General features: G+C 48.5%; 1 protein-coding gene and 1 long non-coding RNA gene across 2 annotated transcripts; one reads left to right on the top strand and one right to left on the bottom strand.

Annotated features, from left to right (window-relative positions):
• The first annotated feature begins 30 nt into the window (after positions 1-30).
• Positions 31-9495, top strand: klf5a (Kruppel-like factor 5a). Its single transcript, XM_052081228.1, has 5 exons — positions 31-57; positions 269-538; positions 1232-2171; positions 5489-5548; positions 9056-9495. The coding sequence occupies exons 1-5, from the start codon at positions 31-33 to the stop codon at positions 9232-9234; spliced, it is 1476 nt and encodes a 491-aa protein (XP_051937188.1). The 3' UTR covers positions 9235-9495.
• A 266-nt stretch (positions 9496-9761) lies between these two features.
• On the bottom strand, positions 9762-10688 carry LOC127610075 (uncharacterized). The gene is made up of 2 exons (XR_007964731.1): positions 10541-10688; positions 9762-9993 (listed from the first exon to the last, which is right to left on the bottom strand). It is a non-coding gene; the product is annotated as an uncharacterized LOC127610075 (long non-coding RNA).
• Positions 10689-15276: the final 4588 nt, after the last annotated feature.

The following is a 15276-nucleotide window of genomic DNA, read 5'->3' as shown; positions in this document are numbered from 1 at the left end:
TTCACCCTTGCGGCGGCTTGCGCGTCGTTAATGTGTTTCGACAGCGAGTTCAGGGCGGTGGCCGCGTTTGAATGAGTGATGTGCAGCCCTTTTAAAAGGTCTGGTGGGCGGCGCGAGTGCTCTATTTACACCCAGCCCCCCCTCCCGCTCCGCCCTGCACGCCGCGCTTAGAAAACTGATGGTGGGCCGCTGGAGGAGGCGAGACAAGTGCAAACGGGGATGTGAGCAAGATCGTCCGCTTCCACTCCCTCCCCCGGCTCGATTGTAGCATCCTCCTCCTTCTCTCTCCTTCTCCTTTTCGGCGTTTTTGAAACGGGGCTCGGTTCGAGTGTTTCTTGTTTTTGTTTTTTTTTTCCCCCCCTCTTCTGGGAGCTCAATGGCTGCGACATTGGCGATGAGCGGAGGCGGTGGCGGGCACGAGGAGCCCTTCTACCCGTTGCACAAGGCGTCCTTGTCCGCAGGATTCCACCTGGAGGACTTCGGCATGGAGTTCAAGATGAGCGAGTCGGACAGAGGCGGACACGGCGTCTACACGCAGGTATTTAAAAAAAAAAAACACACACACACACACAGCTCGCACTCGTGGTCGGATTGTGATCGATTGTGTTTGGGGTTCAATGGGCGTGGCGGCTGTTTTTCCTAACCGGCCTGCCATACCGTTTCAACCGCGCACGCTCTCGGATTTTTTATTTTTTGTTGTTGTTGAAGACATCGCGAACCATTTGCGGTGAACGCGATAGGCACCCCCCCCTCCCCCATTGCATTTTTTCGCGTTGTGCAAGCCGCGGCCACTTGGCGAGCAGTTGTCGATTGGCAACAACTGACCCAGGTCTGAAAGGTCCCGCTAACTCTTGACCGGGCCTGCTGCCGCAGAGAGCCTACGAAGGCGAGAAGAAGAGGCAGGACAACCCCCCCCCCCGCCCCCTCCCCTGCACGGAAGCATGCCGGGTTGCTGTTTCCCTCTCCCTTTCGGCAAGCTCGATCCTGGTTTAGATTTGCAAGCGAATGTGCAAAGTCATCGCACTCGAGAGTGGAGTGCAGGCAGGTTTCCGAGTTCAGCCTTTTGCAGGCAGACTGGGAATGTGGCAGCCGCCTATCGATGACCACTTGATAAATGTCTGCGCGGTGACACGCCGATCAAATCTCAAAACGGTTCTGTGACACCTCATCGGAAGCTTGAGTGAAATGCTTATTTTTTGTGTGCATGTGTGTGTGTCCGTCCTTCCTTCAGGCAAAGTGTGAGATGGACCGCTATCTCTCCCCGGAGCCAGCAGGGGTGGATCACTTTTTCGGGGAGGCGCCCTACACCCTCAACATGAATCTCTTCCTCCCCGACGTAGCTTACCCGAGACCGGGCTTGGCCCAGCCGCCGCGGCCCCCCCAGCCCCACGGGGACCTGGTCCAGATCAAGACGGAAACGGCGGAGCCGTGCTTCTCTCAGAACCTCCAGGTGGCCACGAGTAGCTGCGGCGGCGGCGGCGGCGGCCTGGAAACCAACATGGCGGGCTTGCCCGACTTCACCAGCGCTTTCAATCAGCCGGGCGGCGAGTCCCTGCCGGAGGCGTTTATCAAACAGGAGATGCCGTCGCCGTTCGAGCCGCAGCTTCACCAGCACGACGGCGGCGCCTCGCTCTTCCAGCTCCTGATCTCGGGCTTGGAGCATCACCACGGCGACGGCATGGATGCTCACCATCATGCCAACCCCCAGCAGCAGCAGCAGCAGCTTCCGCACTCCTCCGCCGGCGTCCACCCGCCCTTCCGTAGCCCCCAACCGGATCAGACTGCCAAGTCTTCCTTCTGCGCCGGCCCTGCGTATTCACGCCCGCATGCCCACTTCTTCCAGCAGCAGCAGGCGCAGGCGCAGGCCTACCTGCCCCCCTCGCCGCCCAGCTCCGAGCCGGGCAGCCCCGACAGGCAGAAGGAGCTTCTGCACACCATGTCGCCGCCGCCCTCGTACGCGGCCACCATCGCCTCCAAGCTGGCGGGCAACGGCGGCGGAGGCGGCGGCGCCCCCGCACCCCCCGGACTGGCGCCCGAAACCTTGGTTTCCCCACCCGCCGCCCCGCTGCCCCACGCCCCCGCGGCCACGCAGTCCCTCACCGCCGCCCGCTACAACCGCAGGAACAACCCTGACTTGGAGAAGCGACGGATCCACCACTGTGACTATCCAGGTTGGGAAAGCTTTAAAAAAAAAAAAAAAAAAAAAAGAATCGCACGCTTGTCGTCATTGCTTGTGTGGCGATTGACAATCTGAGCGTTTATTCGATCCTTGAGGTCCTTTATTATTTCTATGGCGCCTTTCATTTACAAGCTAATGTGCTTCACGCTAGCAAAGGCGCAACACCCGAAGGCGTTTCCAAACACAACGGCTAACGACATTCGCAATCAATTCCCACGTTACGAGTGACTCAAACATTTTGCGACGAGTCGTGCTCTCATCAAGTTCCACTCGTGAACATCGGTCACTTGACCTTCCCTACTTAGCAACGCAGACGTCAACTAGCGAGCCTTCCTTTCTGATCCGCCGCCAAAGCCCAGAATGCTCATTTACAAGCTAATGTGCTTCACGCTAGCAAAAGCGCAACACCCGAAGGCGTTTCCAAACGACATTCGGAATCAATCCCACGTTACGAGTGACTCAAACGTGCGATTTTGCGAACCTCGGTCACTTGACCTTCCCTCCTTAGCAACGCAGACGTCAACTAGCGGGCCTTCCCTTTCTGATCCGCCGCCAAAGCCCAGAATATGCCGGATGTCTAAAAAAAGGCTTTCTCGTGAGCCATTAATCCTGCGGTGAGTGACGATTATCTAATGGGTAAGGTTATAATTTGTTCAATGAGCATAAATACACGCGTCGTTAGCGAAATGGCAACATTTGCTCGCCCTTTTGATTTAAAAAAAAAAAAAAAATCATTGATGGCACCGCTCACACTGTAACTAGCGAGCTCCGTTACAGTTTGTTCAACGGAGGAAAGACGCACGCAACTGACAATCTTACAAATGTTGGCGTTTTTTTTTTTTTTTACCTCTCCCTTTTGGGCGCGGCCCAGTAGCCCAGTGGTTAGTACGTCGGCTTCACAGTGCAGAGGTACCGTGTTCGATTCCAGCTCCGGCCTCCCTGTGTGGAGTTTGCATGTTCTCCCCGGGCCTGCGTGGGTTTTCTCCGGGTGCTCCGGTTTCCTCCCACATTCCAAAAATATGCGTGGCAGGCTGGTTGAACACTCGAAATTGTCCCTAGGTGTGAGTGTGAGCGTGGATGGTTGTTCGTTTCTGTGTGCCCTGCGATTGGCTGGCAACCGATTCAGGTTCTCCCCGGGCCTGCGTGGGTTTTCTCCGGGTGCTCCGGTTTCCTCCCACATTCCAAAAACATGCATGGCAGGCTGATTGGACACTCTAAATTGTCCCTAGGTGTGAGTGTGAGTGCAAATGGTTGTTCGTTTCTGTGTGCCCTGCGATTGGCTGGCAAACGATTCAGGGTGTCCCCCGCCTACTGCCCGAAGACAGCTGGGATAGGCTCCAGCACCCCCCGCGACCCTAGTGAGGATCAAGCGGCTCGGAAAATGAATGAATGAACCTCTCCCTTTTGATAAAAGTCAGCAAAAGTTGAGTTACGGGATGATTTTTGGTGCGGGGCGATTTTTCTCATCTCCTAAAACGGCCTCACAACCGTCAAGGTCCAACCTGTTGGGATTGCAAATGGCGCTTTGTTTATAATAATAATAATAATAATAATAATAATAATACATTTGTTTACAGAGTCGACCGGAGCGACAGCTGGTATCTCTGAAGCCATTCCTTCATATCTCTCTCGACTTAACGCCCCCGAGTATTAGCGACACAATTGAAGAATATCCGCCCGGCCCGAAGTTGCGCAATTTGGCGCGCCTCCAAATGAGCACACCCGATGAGTGATGACAACGTGTTACTAGAGTTCCTTTTGTTTTGTTTTTTTTTTCAAAACTTGATCTTCTTCTCTTTTGTGTTAGCGTCACACGATTTATAGCCGGAGCCCGTCTCCGGCAGTCAGTTTCTCACAGATGGCTGCCGCTTTTCAAAAGACACGACTGCTATGATGAGCCAATTGAACCTTGTGGGGCGTGTTTGTGTTAATTACGCCAGCCTGTTTTGCCAGTGCCAAGGCTCTCGGCTCAAACGGTTTAACGAGCTGCGTTGGTTCATTGGAATCTTTTGATTCCCCCCCCCCAAAAAAAAAAAAAGAAAAAAAATCATCTGATGTGCAGCTACTTGTAGGCCGAGTGGCGTCAGCATGTTAAAAAAAAAAAAGACTTAATGGCGGACTTCCACGTCGGCATGTTTGCGCACGTCTTCAAATTCAAATGACGCGGATTGCTCTCACGCGTCAAGGAAGAGAGAGTCTCCCAAAACTTGTAAAACCTCAACTTTCAAAGCGCGCACCCCGCTGTAAAAAAAAAAAAAAAAAAAAGCGCATTGCGAACGTAGCCGCGAATGTTAATTGTCGCAATTGCGATAATCACCAGCAAGTGTGGTTGGACCTGTTTGTTACTCTCTCGCTTGTTGTTTTGAAATGGCACAACATGGCCGCTGGGAAAGACGGAAAAAAAAATCACAAAATTGACCGGGAAATGGTTTCGCGAGTTTATTCCCCCCCCCCCCCTCACCCAACACTGGTGCCACTTTTAGCCGACCGCAATGGAATTCAATCTTCGTATCAAACTGTCCCGCACCAGCCCGACGACAAGGTCCAACTAATCGGCGTGCGCTTACCTCGCGAGAACAAAGAGTGTGCTGGCGCTCGAGCCGCATCGCCAAACGCGTTTTCCGCGTTTATTTTGTCGTGACGATTGCACGCCAGTAAGGCCAAAAGAGGAACTGAAAGTGGAAGAATGGGAGACACTCAAGTTATTCTGCTTGTGCATCTTTTTTTAATTTATCAGGGTGGGGGGGGGGGGTTCATCACAAGGCCAACGAGCGTACTCCTGGCAAGGCAACGTTGCTTTATTGATCGAGCGCATTTCATTCACAATCTGCTCGACAAAACATTTGTCGGAAAAATAATTGAAGACTTTATTTTTTTTTTAATGGAGAATTTAAAATGACAACCTAAAAAGGTGCCAGAAGATTTTGGAGGGGGGAAAAATCGGTTCTACAAATGCTCTAAAAGACCTTAATCAGACGTAAGGGGGCGGGGGGGGGGCTCATTTTGACCTGGATTTAAAAGCAACAAAAATTCTGTTGGCCACTCATTCCATTTGCGTTGCAGCACAACAGCGAAATGCCGACGCACCGTATTTGCTTTGACTTCAGGGCTCCGCGAATTGACCTTATGCGTTCAGGACCTAAGCCATTGTTTACCCCCCCTCCCCCGATCACCACGTGAGTCCGACTGTCGCCATTCATACGTCAGAACAATCATTTCCCCCCAAAGGACCCGCGTTTCACTCCAAAAAGTGACCAAGTTGCCGCATGATGCTAACTGATTTGCCCCCTTTGCTATCTGTCCCGACAGGCTGCAAGAAGGTCTACACCAAGTCGTCCCATCTGAAAGCCCACCTCAGGACCCACACGGGTAAGACCGTCTTCCGTCCCTCTCTCTCTCTCTCTCTCTCTCTCTCTCTCCGATAATAATAATAAGAATCGCCCGACTCGTGTTTCGGCCGCCGCCGCCGCCCCTGGGCACCGTGTTGCCGGGCAGAATGTTGCGCTCCTGGCACGCGTTTGTGCATGTGTAAATGTAGCCCGCCTGCGCCATTTTGCATCATCTGCCCAATATACTATTCCATCAAAACAGGTGGAAGTGTGACAGGATTGTGGGGGGGGGGGGTGACACTCGGAGTATGTCCGCTTGCTTACCGAGAAATGCTCCCGAAGCATCCCCCCCCTGAGGAATTGCTGGTCAACAGCAAATTTGAATCAGTGTATTTTTGATGCTAATTTCAAAAAATGGCTTACATTTTTTTTTCTGGCAGAGTAGGTTTGGGCGGGGGGGGGGGGGGAGTAAGTTTGTCCTTTAAAAGCTTGCGTTGTCATTTATTGCGATGGTGTGTTTAAAAAAAAAATTCCACCTGTTGCTCAACCTCTTGTAGTAACTCCTAAATATCACAAAATGGAGAACTGTATCACTTATAATAATAATAATAATAATAATAATAACCTGATATGCTCAAGATAAAAAAATGAGAGCAGATTTGGAGTGGGTGCAAATCAGATTTATTAAAAATGAAATTTGTTGACCGGTGTTTTCGGTGAAAATTGGTGCGTTGAGCACCCCGCTTGGCGGTGCGAATCCACGGTGCGAAACTTTTCCTCACGCTAAAAGGCGAACATTTCAAGGGTTTGAAATGAGCACCCCGAGCGTCATCGCAAGCTCGCTATCAACACCTTTGGAGATCCCAATTAGCTTTCCATTTTCCTTGGGGGGTTGGGGGGGGGGTCTCTGCCTCAACGAAGCGCCCTTGGGGTTGCTTTTGCTTCCACGCTTCCTCTCTTGTTGGTCCGTCCCGTGGTCCCCATTGTTAGTTTGGACGAGCAGAAGCAACAAGCAGGGCCTGGGAGGCGCTTTTTGGGGGGGGGGGGGGTGGCAGGGGCCCCACCTTGCAGCAGCTAACTAAACAAAGCTTCTGTTGATATCTACACATTCCACGTCTTGCACACACACCTTAGTCGAGTCGGATGGAGTCGTGGGGGGCGGGGGGGGGGCTGGAACACGACATTTAAACATTGCTTGGATGCACAAAGAGACACGCAACCAATTTTTTTGTATTGTCTGTTCTTTGTAGCTTTCACTCCATCTCGCCGGGTTTTTTTTTTTTTTCCTTCCATCTTCAAAACCCTCTCAGGATGCCCCCCCCCCCGCCGCGTTCCCTCGTCTTTTTTGTTACTCGATGCTACGCCACTCTTATTCAGACGCTTGACTTGCGCGTGGCCGCACACACCCACCTGCCGCTAATCTGTATGAGATGATTCCTAATGCGTTTGGGCCCCCACGGGAGTTGCCCTCTAATCTCCATCAACATCCATTATCCTGATTGTTTGTGTTCGTGCGTTGCGAGAGATGAACTCCCTGCACGTTTCCTTCTTTCCACTGCACGCTCCCTCCTCCGTTTTAAAAAAACAGTCCTAAATAATAAAGCATATAGATCTTTTGTTTTTGTTTTTTTTCTAGCCAAATGACAATGAGGTACATCTCGCAGACACGAGGTGGGCGCCGGCCAAATTGTGTGCCCTTTGCAAGTGAAGGAACACTATTTGGCAAAGTGGAAATTGGAGTCGCTATAAGGCAAACGGAGCGTGTACTACTTCCCCCCGCCCCCATCCAATTGGCGAAGGAAAGTGATGATAATAACAGGGGAAATTGTAAAAACAAATGGAGAAAGTATAATTATACCCCCCCCCCCCAAAAAAAGAGAGAAAATCATTTAGCGAGTGTTCAATGATGTGTCAAAATCACTGTTTGCAATCATTTGATGCAAGATAATGGCTTTGGAATCATGGCGGATCCGACACTGGCTTGTCAAAAGCGCGATGGCATTTTTGTTACTCGAATGGCCTCCCAAAATCGCCTCCTTTAGTCGTCCGCAGTGTCGGGGAACTAGCTCGTGTTGCGTTGGCGCGAGCATCGGTGCTAATGCTAACGTCCTTTGCGTTTTTGCGCTAACCCACCAATGTGGTCGCCTTCCCGCCAGCCTTTTTTTTTTTTTTTTTTTTGTTTTATTAGGATTCAGACACCGTTTCCTGCGCCCCCCACCTTAAAAAAAAAAAAAAAAGGTAAATTAGCGTCCACAAATAACAATAATAAGCCTGAATGTCTCACTGACACACCACGTACACACATGCCGATGAAGCTAAGCCAACCCGTCTTTCCAGTTGCGGCTAATGCGTCACTCACTACGATTCGGCCGCGAATGACTTTGTCACCCGGATGTCATCGTCAATGCTCACAGAGGCGATTTACTCGACCGTGCGTCGGCACAAATGTCCAAAAGACGAAGAGAGAACCGCGCAGTCGGCTTGCGATGAGCGGATCAACGGGACCGCTGTTGAAAACGCGGAGCATGAACGACGACGCGACGCGACACATTTGGAGATTTGCCTTTGATTTGTGGCTAATGTGCTGTGTCGTGAAGAAAAAAATAAAAATTCTGCTTTTCAAAAAAAAAAATCTCCTTAGCATCTGAAAAAAATGCGTATAAGTGAGGTGGGGGTTTTTTTCTAACATACAATACAATACAATACAATACAATACAATACAATAAATGCTGATTTATATAGCGCTTTCACAACAGCGGCATGAGCTAATTTAGCTAATTGTTATTTTTTTGGGGGGCGGGTAGAGGGTAGTCACTTCACAACGTTAGCTTTGGGAAGGTTTTTCTTTTCCTTTCTAAAAAGTTGAGCCGGTGCCATCTCGAGATGATGTCAGCAAATCATTGAAATGGCTTTTTCAATTGAAAAATATCCAAAAGCTTGGAATTTCCGCTTCTCTGGGTTTTCTGTCGTCCTCTCTCTCAAAAAAAAAAAAAAAAAAAACACAAACCAAAAAAAAAACATTTTTGCCAATTCTCCGACCGGTTCTGGAGCAAAGCCGGAACTGAATAATCATGAACGCTTGTGCAATTTCTACACGCTGTCAGTTTGAAATCATGTCATCCTTTTGAATAAAGAAATTGAATTTTTTTAAAAATCTGAAAATTGACAAAAAAATTGACTGATTAATGGATGATTAAAATAATTTAAAAAAATTTTTTTTGCATCAAATTGTGTTCTTCTTGAGTGTAGGAGTTAAGAACATGCTTGATCTATGCTCCAATATGACGTCAATCGTATTTAAAGTATTTTTTTTTAAAAACTTTTATCCTGAAAAATATATCATGACAGGCCAAAAAGTCCCTCGATTGTCCTCCATTTTTCAGAAAGCAAACCAAAAACCAAAAATGGACCAGGTGGCACCTGATCGCAAAACTTAGCACTCGTCAATGAAGATGCCGCCGCATACTTGATCGCGTGGTTCTTTTCTGACGCTGTCTCTCATTTGTGCCCCCCCCCCCCCGACCCCCCGACCCCCTCCCCTCCGCAGGTGAGAAGCCTTACAGATGCACGTGGGACAGCTGCGACTGGCGTTTCGCCCGCTCGGACGAGCTGACGCGCCATTACCGCAAGCACACGGGCGCCAAGCCCTTCCAGTGCGCCGTGTGCTCGCGTTCCTTCTCCCGCTCGGACCACCTGGCCCTGCACATGAAGAGGCACCAGAACTAACACTTTGACCACGCCCGACGCGCTCGCTCATGCCATTTTGTCGTTGGTGGTGTTGTTTTCTTCATTTTGGGGCGGGTGGGGGGCGGGAGGCGGGGTTATAATCCTTTTTTTTTTTTTTTTTTTGCCCCCACACCGACTCCTCTCGGTGGATGGATGGAGCGGGAACAACTGGGAAGCTTCAGATGCACTCAGTCCAGACCGGCCCCCCAAAAAAGATCCGGCAGTCCCGTTGACGAGTGTATAACGATGGCACTTAACGCACCCCCCCCCCCCCCCCCCCCCCCCCCCCCCCCCCCGCGGACGAACGGTGAGCACGTGCCCCCACGCACGGGTTGTGAGATTCGGCGTTGGCGTGTTCTCTCCGGGTTCCGAGCACATTCCGAAAAACATGCACGCGAGGTGCATTGAAGACTCTAAATTGTCCACGGGTGTGAATGTGGGAGTGCGTGACTGGCCTGTTGGCAACAGGGTGAGACTTTTCCGGGTGAACCTAAAATGCTTTTGTTTGTTTTTTGTCTGCACAACTGGCTGTTGGGGCCAATAAATTCCTAATTGAATCCTCGTCATCGCGCTAGTCACATTTTGACATCGCGAGACCAGAATGAGTCCTGGCACGTGATCAACGGTGACACTGAATGATTTTGAGAAATAATCAGTCCCGCCCTCATTTTTTTTTTCTTCTTCTTCCCGAGTTGCTCTTCCAATGTACTCTGAACAAACGCAAGCAATAAGTCGACCCGTTCTGACAATAAATGTCCGCTTTAATAAGAAAACCTTTATTAGTCTCGCAATGGAGAAATTCCCGATTCACAGCAGCAAAGTTATGAAAGGAAGAAGTAGAATACAATACAATACAATACATGCTGATTTATATAGCGCTTTTACAACAGCGGCAGCTGTAACAAAGCGCTTTACAAAACAGTTAACATAAAGTAAAATAATAAACACAACACATAACATAAAACACGGACAGTCGTGCAGTCCTAACCACTTTTCCGTCGCGCGCTTTGTTGTTTGAAGCGGTTTGAGATGAAAGAGAATCAAAGTGGATCAGAGACGTCATGCTCAAAATGTGCACACGTCGGCTACAAGCTAAGTTTCAAAGTCAACAAGAAGCTGTAGCATCCATTGACGAAAAAAAGAGATTGGTTCACTTCTCCTGTCCCATGTGAATCCACTTCAATTCCAAGCTGCGACTCACGGTTCCAAATACGCATCGGCGCTCTTCGCCAACGCTCCTCTCTCCTCATCCTCAACTTCAGTGGCTGACATAGCCACTGAACAAATCGGGGTTGTGAAACTCTACATTTACTCTACAGAAATGTTCTGGTCTTAAGAAGTGAGGCGAAAGGCAAACGCAGCCTTAATTAATCGGTAACGACACTTTTATCTCCTTCGGTTGCGAACTTGAATCGACAGCGGGATCATTTTGGCTAGCCCAAAATTCTGTCAAGCGTGAGCAGGAGGCACGACGTCGTAAATCGGATGACGGCGGCAATGCGAACAAATGTGAGGGCTGTTGTCGCTTCAGCGTTTTCACGCTTCACGAAACGCTCTCGCTATCGCGCGCTTCACGAAACACTCTCGCTGTCGCGCTTCGCTTCTGAAGGTTCGGCCGCACGAGATCATCTCGATTCTCCCAAATGTGCTTTTGCTATTGTCGGTTGTACGCACATTTTGGTGGTGTTATGAAAAGGTTGAGGTGGTTTTGATTTTTTTTTAAAATGGCGGGTGGGGGTGGGGGGGGGGGAATAGTCTTCCTGAATCGTGTGAGAAGATGGGATGGTCCATATTGCATGAGAAGGAAACGATCATGATGAATGAATTTTGCTTCTGCGACTCGTTTGGTCCGCAAAAAGTCAGAAAATAGGCAAAAACGGTTTTCCAAAGTCCCGATTTTTGTAAGTTATTTTGACTCAAGACAAAGAGAAGATCGACGGTCGATAGGCTGAAATTCTGACGATTGGCACAATTTTAGGCTTCAATGATCAGTCGTTCATTTGACGATCATATAGTTATCGGGTCACGGATGCACCTCCATTTTTTTTGCCCTTTAGCTGGTTTTTAGAGGACAGCGTTTTTATGCACAAAAACATTGGACAGTTGGACATGCGCATTCAGAAATTTTGAGGTCGAATGGAGTTCTCGTGCAAACTACATTTTCGGTTCATCATGAAAATGTTTTTGTGAGTCGTATGATTGGCTGGCGACCAGTCCAGGGCGTAGCCCACCTTTTTGGCCCAAGTCCGCCGCGACCGAACAAACAAACGCGCGCGGCGTGGCAAATGCAAAACTAGTCTTGCCAAATCTTATTTTGTTACTTCCTGGAACTGGAATATCTCGTTTGTGCTTTTTGTTGTTGTTGTTGTTGTTTTTCAATTAAGTCCTTTTGTTTGCACATACTCTCACACACACACACTCTCTCACACACACAAAAAAAGATCATGCAGACCAATGAGAGAATAAAAAAACGACACCGCTAGACGATCGGTGTCTCAGGAGATGGAAGCAAGGGAAAAAAGGGGGGCGAGGCGGATTTATAGAAGGATTGTTTTGAGTTTTTTTTCTTAATTCAGCGAGGGAGTTTGCTAAAGAGCAGCAATTAGCTGATCAATTATTCATTTTGTCTTTTAGCGAAGCAGACGAGCGGCTCGAAAAACACTCTCCCGTCTCCTCTTTTCATTTTTTTTTTTTTTTTTGCCGTGCAGCTTCTCAGCTCTTTTTTTTTCTTTTCTTTTTTTTTTTTTTTTTTCAACCAAAGCCTGTCAGTATCTCCAACCTTTCCTCAAAGTGCCTCGATGTCGTCTGCCTTGTGTTGGGATTCATGGTAGCAGAGCTAGCTGTGTTGCACTGAGACTTTCAAACAATCACGGTGCTCTTGTTGTTTTTCTTTGATGTTTTTTTTTTTGTTTAATGTTGCAACAAAAGGGAATGGTGAAACGTTTCATCAGCCGACATGCAAACAGTCCAAAGCGTGTGTGTGTGTGTGTGTGTGTGTGTGTGTTGACTCACAGCAGGTAGCATCCAGAGACTAGCACTGTAAACGTCAAAAATCGCGCAACATCTGACTATTTATTTGTGTACAAGTGGGGTTGCTATCACGTCGCCCGTCTTCTTCTGCCCCAGCAAAAAAAAATAAATAATGCCTTAATGTAAATACATATTGATGCACTGTAAATACCTTTTTTTTAAAGCTTTGGGTTTTTTTTGTAAACAAAGGGGCAAAAAAAGAGGAGTTTGCCCCCGTACTCAAAAATGTTTTCATGTCAATTTCTGTCATGCAAACGTTTTTTGTTTTTTTTAACCTTTCTCTCTTTTGTTCGTTTAACGTTCCAAAGACAAAGTTGTTGTTTTTTTTTCTTCAACTGAGTGAAAACCTAATAAAAGAAAAAACAATCAACTGACACTTTGACGACTGTGTCGCGGTGTTTTGTTACCCTTTTATCTCCTTTGTCACATTCTTGCGTGGCAGGAAGAGCTTGCTGACGTCTTCCGGCAACAGCAAATGTTCGATTCCATCCCAGTTTGGTGTCGCATTCGTCATCCGAAACTTCGACTTCGCAGTGCAGTGGTCGTGCGTTCAATCCCAGCTTTGGCCTTCCCGCGCGGAGTTTACGGTTCTCCCCGTGCCTGTGTGGGTTTTCTCCGGGTACTCACGTGGACCTGCTGTATACCGCAGCTCACGCCCAGACGTTCGCACAAAGATCAACCATTTTCCAAATGGTTTCTGAGCAGAGATACTAATCGTTTTTTTTCTTTTTTTGGGGGGCGGGGGCATGAAAGGAAACGTCAAGCCGAACGGTGACTGACGTTTTGCTTTGTGACCCCTCAAAAAAAAAAAAACACGAGCTTTTGATGGCAAAATAAAAAAATGTGTTTGCATATGTACGGCAACAAACGAGACGTGATCAACACCGACTCAGCGCATGACGCGAGTTGAACTTCCGTGGCTTTTTTTGACATGCCGATCGTTCTTCACTGCATGAACTGGCTCATCTTTTCTCACGATGACAAAAGGCACACCGCAGACATACTGGGTGTGGCAAAGTAAAAGCAATGTGTCACGATGCCTCCTTCACTTGCTCCTCATCAAGCCTCAACTTCATTGGATGAATACCGAACTATTGATTTTGATTTTATGATGTCATCGCGACGCCATTTTATGAATATTATTTTTCCCCTTTTAAGGCGAATTCGATGGCCACATCCAATATGGCGGACGCACTTACACATGGCTACAAACAGGCCATCCGCTTTACCGCGTGTCTACAGCAGGAAAAAAAAAAGCTGTCCAAAGGGTTTGTGGTTCCCGTGATTTCTTTTATGAAGGGGGCACGAGTATTTTGGTGGGCGGGCATGGCCCCCCCTGGGCTCCCCGTGGGGGCGGGTCTCTTGCCACCATACTACATACGCCGCTCGAGCGCGAGGTGGCTAACATCTCCGACTTTCCACGCATTTGCCTTTCTCAACTGAGGAGGCAAGCCGAGATTCACTCTCAAATCTTCATCTTTGACTCAAAATCGATGCTCATCCCCGAGACGTCGCGATACAGCATCGCCATCCACATCAGTTGACAATTTGTAACGTCCATGGCAGTGAGTGAGTTAAAATCATACCAAAAAAAAAGTGCAGTTGTTGACTTTGCAATGATGGACTGTGGATGAATGACATTTTAAAATCTTCAATTCGGGAGTCAAGGGCGGAGGGGGAGGATGAACGGTTGTCGCTGGGGACCGTCCGCTAACCTGCAGCAGCACCCTGGCTGCTCTGCAAACAATAAGCCTTTTATATCACAGCATGAGACAATGGACAAGAAAATAAAAGTCCAGCAGCACTCTGGGAACAGCGCGGGGGGAAATCCCGCTGCATCCCAACGTACACGCACACACTCGCACACAGAGCGCATATGTTCTTGGTTTAAGTCCGAGATGTGACTCAGGGCCGGCTGCTGTAATGTACCTCAGATGTCCCAAAAAAAAAAAAAAAGATGGAGCGAGGAACAATCTAAACAAAAGGATCTCAGGGGGGAGCCAATCAGCTTCTTCCGTCTTTTTCCTCCTCCGCTCTTCTGATTTCATTTTTCTCGTCCTCCTCCTCACTTGATCCGTCTTTGTCTTTCATGCCCCCTTCCTCCTCCTCCTCCTCCTCCTCCGGTGATGGACGTCGGGTCAGAGTGGACGCTTTTCCCATATCCTCTCACCTTCGCCATCACCTGTGAGTGGGAAGGAGCCTCGCAGGTGGATGGCAAGAGCACACACCTCAGTAGATTTAATATATTTTTAAAATTGTGTAAAAAAAAAAAAAAAAAAGACAGTAAAGGAAACTACAGATTCAACTCATGGACTCAAAAAGTTAACATCACTTTATCTTGCAAAAGTATGTGAGCTTAATGCTAAAATGCTAAAAACACGTGAAATGCCACAGGCAGGCTAACAAAACTAGCATCATTTTGAGCAATGGAGACTAGAACTGTAGAGCAACTCATTAAAAGTATTCTTTAGCCTCTGCACCAACTGACCAACTCCACAGATACCGGGATTCATCGACTTTAATACTGTACCAAAGCGTTTGTACTTTCCATCACTTCCTTTTTATGAAAGCTACGTATCGCTCTGTTAAACACAAACACAGTTTCACACACATTTGTACACACACACACACACACAGTGGTGCTGAGTGAGTGGGAGCTACCGGTTCATGTTTGTGCATGGAGCAAATTAACGTCACACATCTGGAAGACGGCTCCCGCCTGCTCCGCCCGCCGCTGTGCTGCGTTGGTGTGATTCCCAGTTTGCTTGTGTGTGTGTGTAGGTAGGTGTAATATTTCCAATGCTCCTCTCTTGGAACAGACCACCCACCCAGAAGACCAATAGAAGGACCACGGGGAGCCCGGATAGACACACACACACACACACACGCATGCACGCACAAACACGCACGCACCCATGCACACACACACACATTCCCATCCAAGTCAACCCTGTCCGATATTCTCAGAATAGAACATATTGCTTTCGGTTTTTTAACGACCCCGTGACACCC

The sequence above is a fragment of the Hippocampus zosterae genome, chromosome 11, assembly GCF_025434085.1.
Source record: "Hippocampus zosterae strain Florida chromosome 11, ASM2543408v3, whole genome shotgun sequence".
Lineage (NCBI taxonomy): Eukaryota > Metazoa > Chordata > Actinopteri > Syngnathiformes > Syngnathidae > Hippocampus > Hippocampus zosterae.
This window is presented reverse-complemented; position numbering and strand designations above follow the sequence as displayed.

Bases quoted from the DNA above. Each gene is read 5' to 3' on its own strand.
- klf5a (XM_052081228.1), top strand. From the start codon at position 31: ATGTGTTTCGACAGCGAGTTCAGGGCG. The intron at 58-268 runs GTGGCCGCGTTT...GCTCGATTGTAG, and splicing joins TCGACAGCGAGTTCAGGGCG to CATCCTCCTCCTTCTCTCTC. The intron at 539-1,231 runs GTATTTAAAAAA...TCCTTCCTTCAG, and splicing joins GACACGGCGTCTACACGCAG to GCAAAGTGTGAGATGGACCG.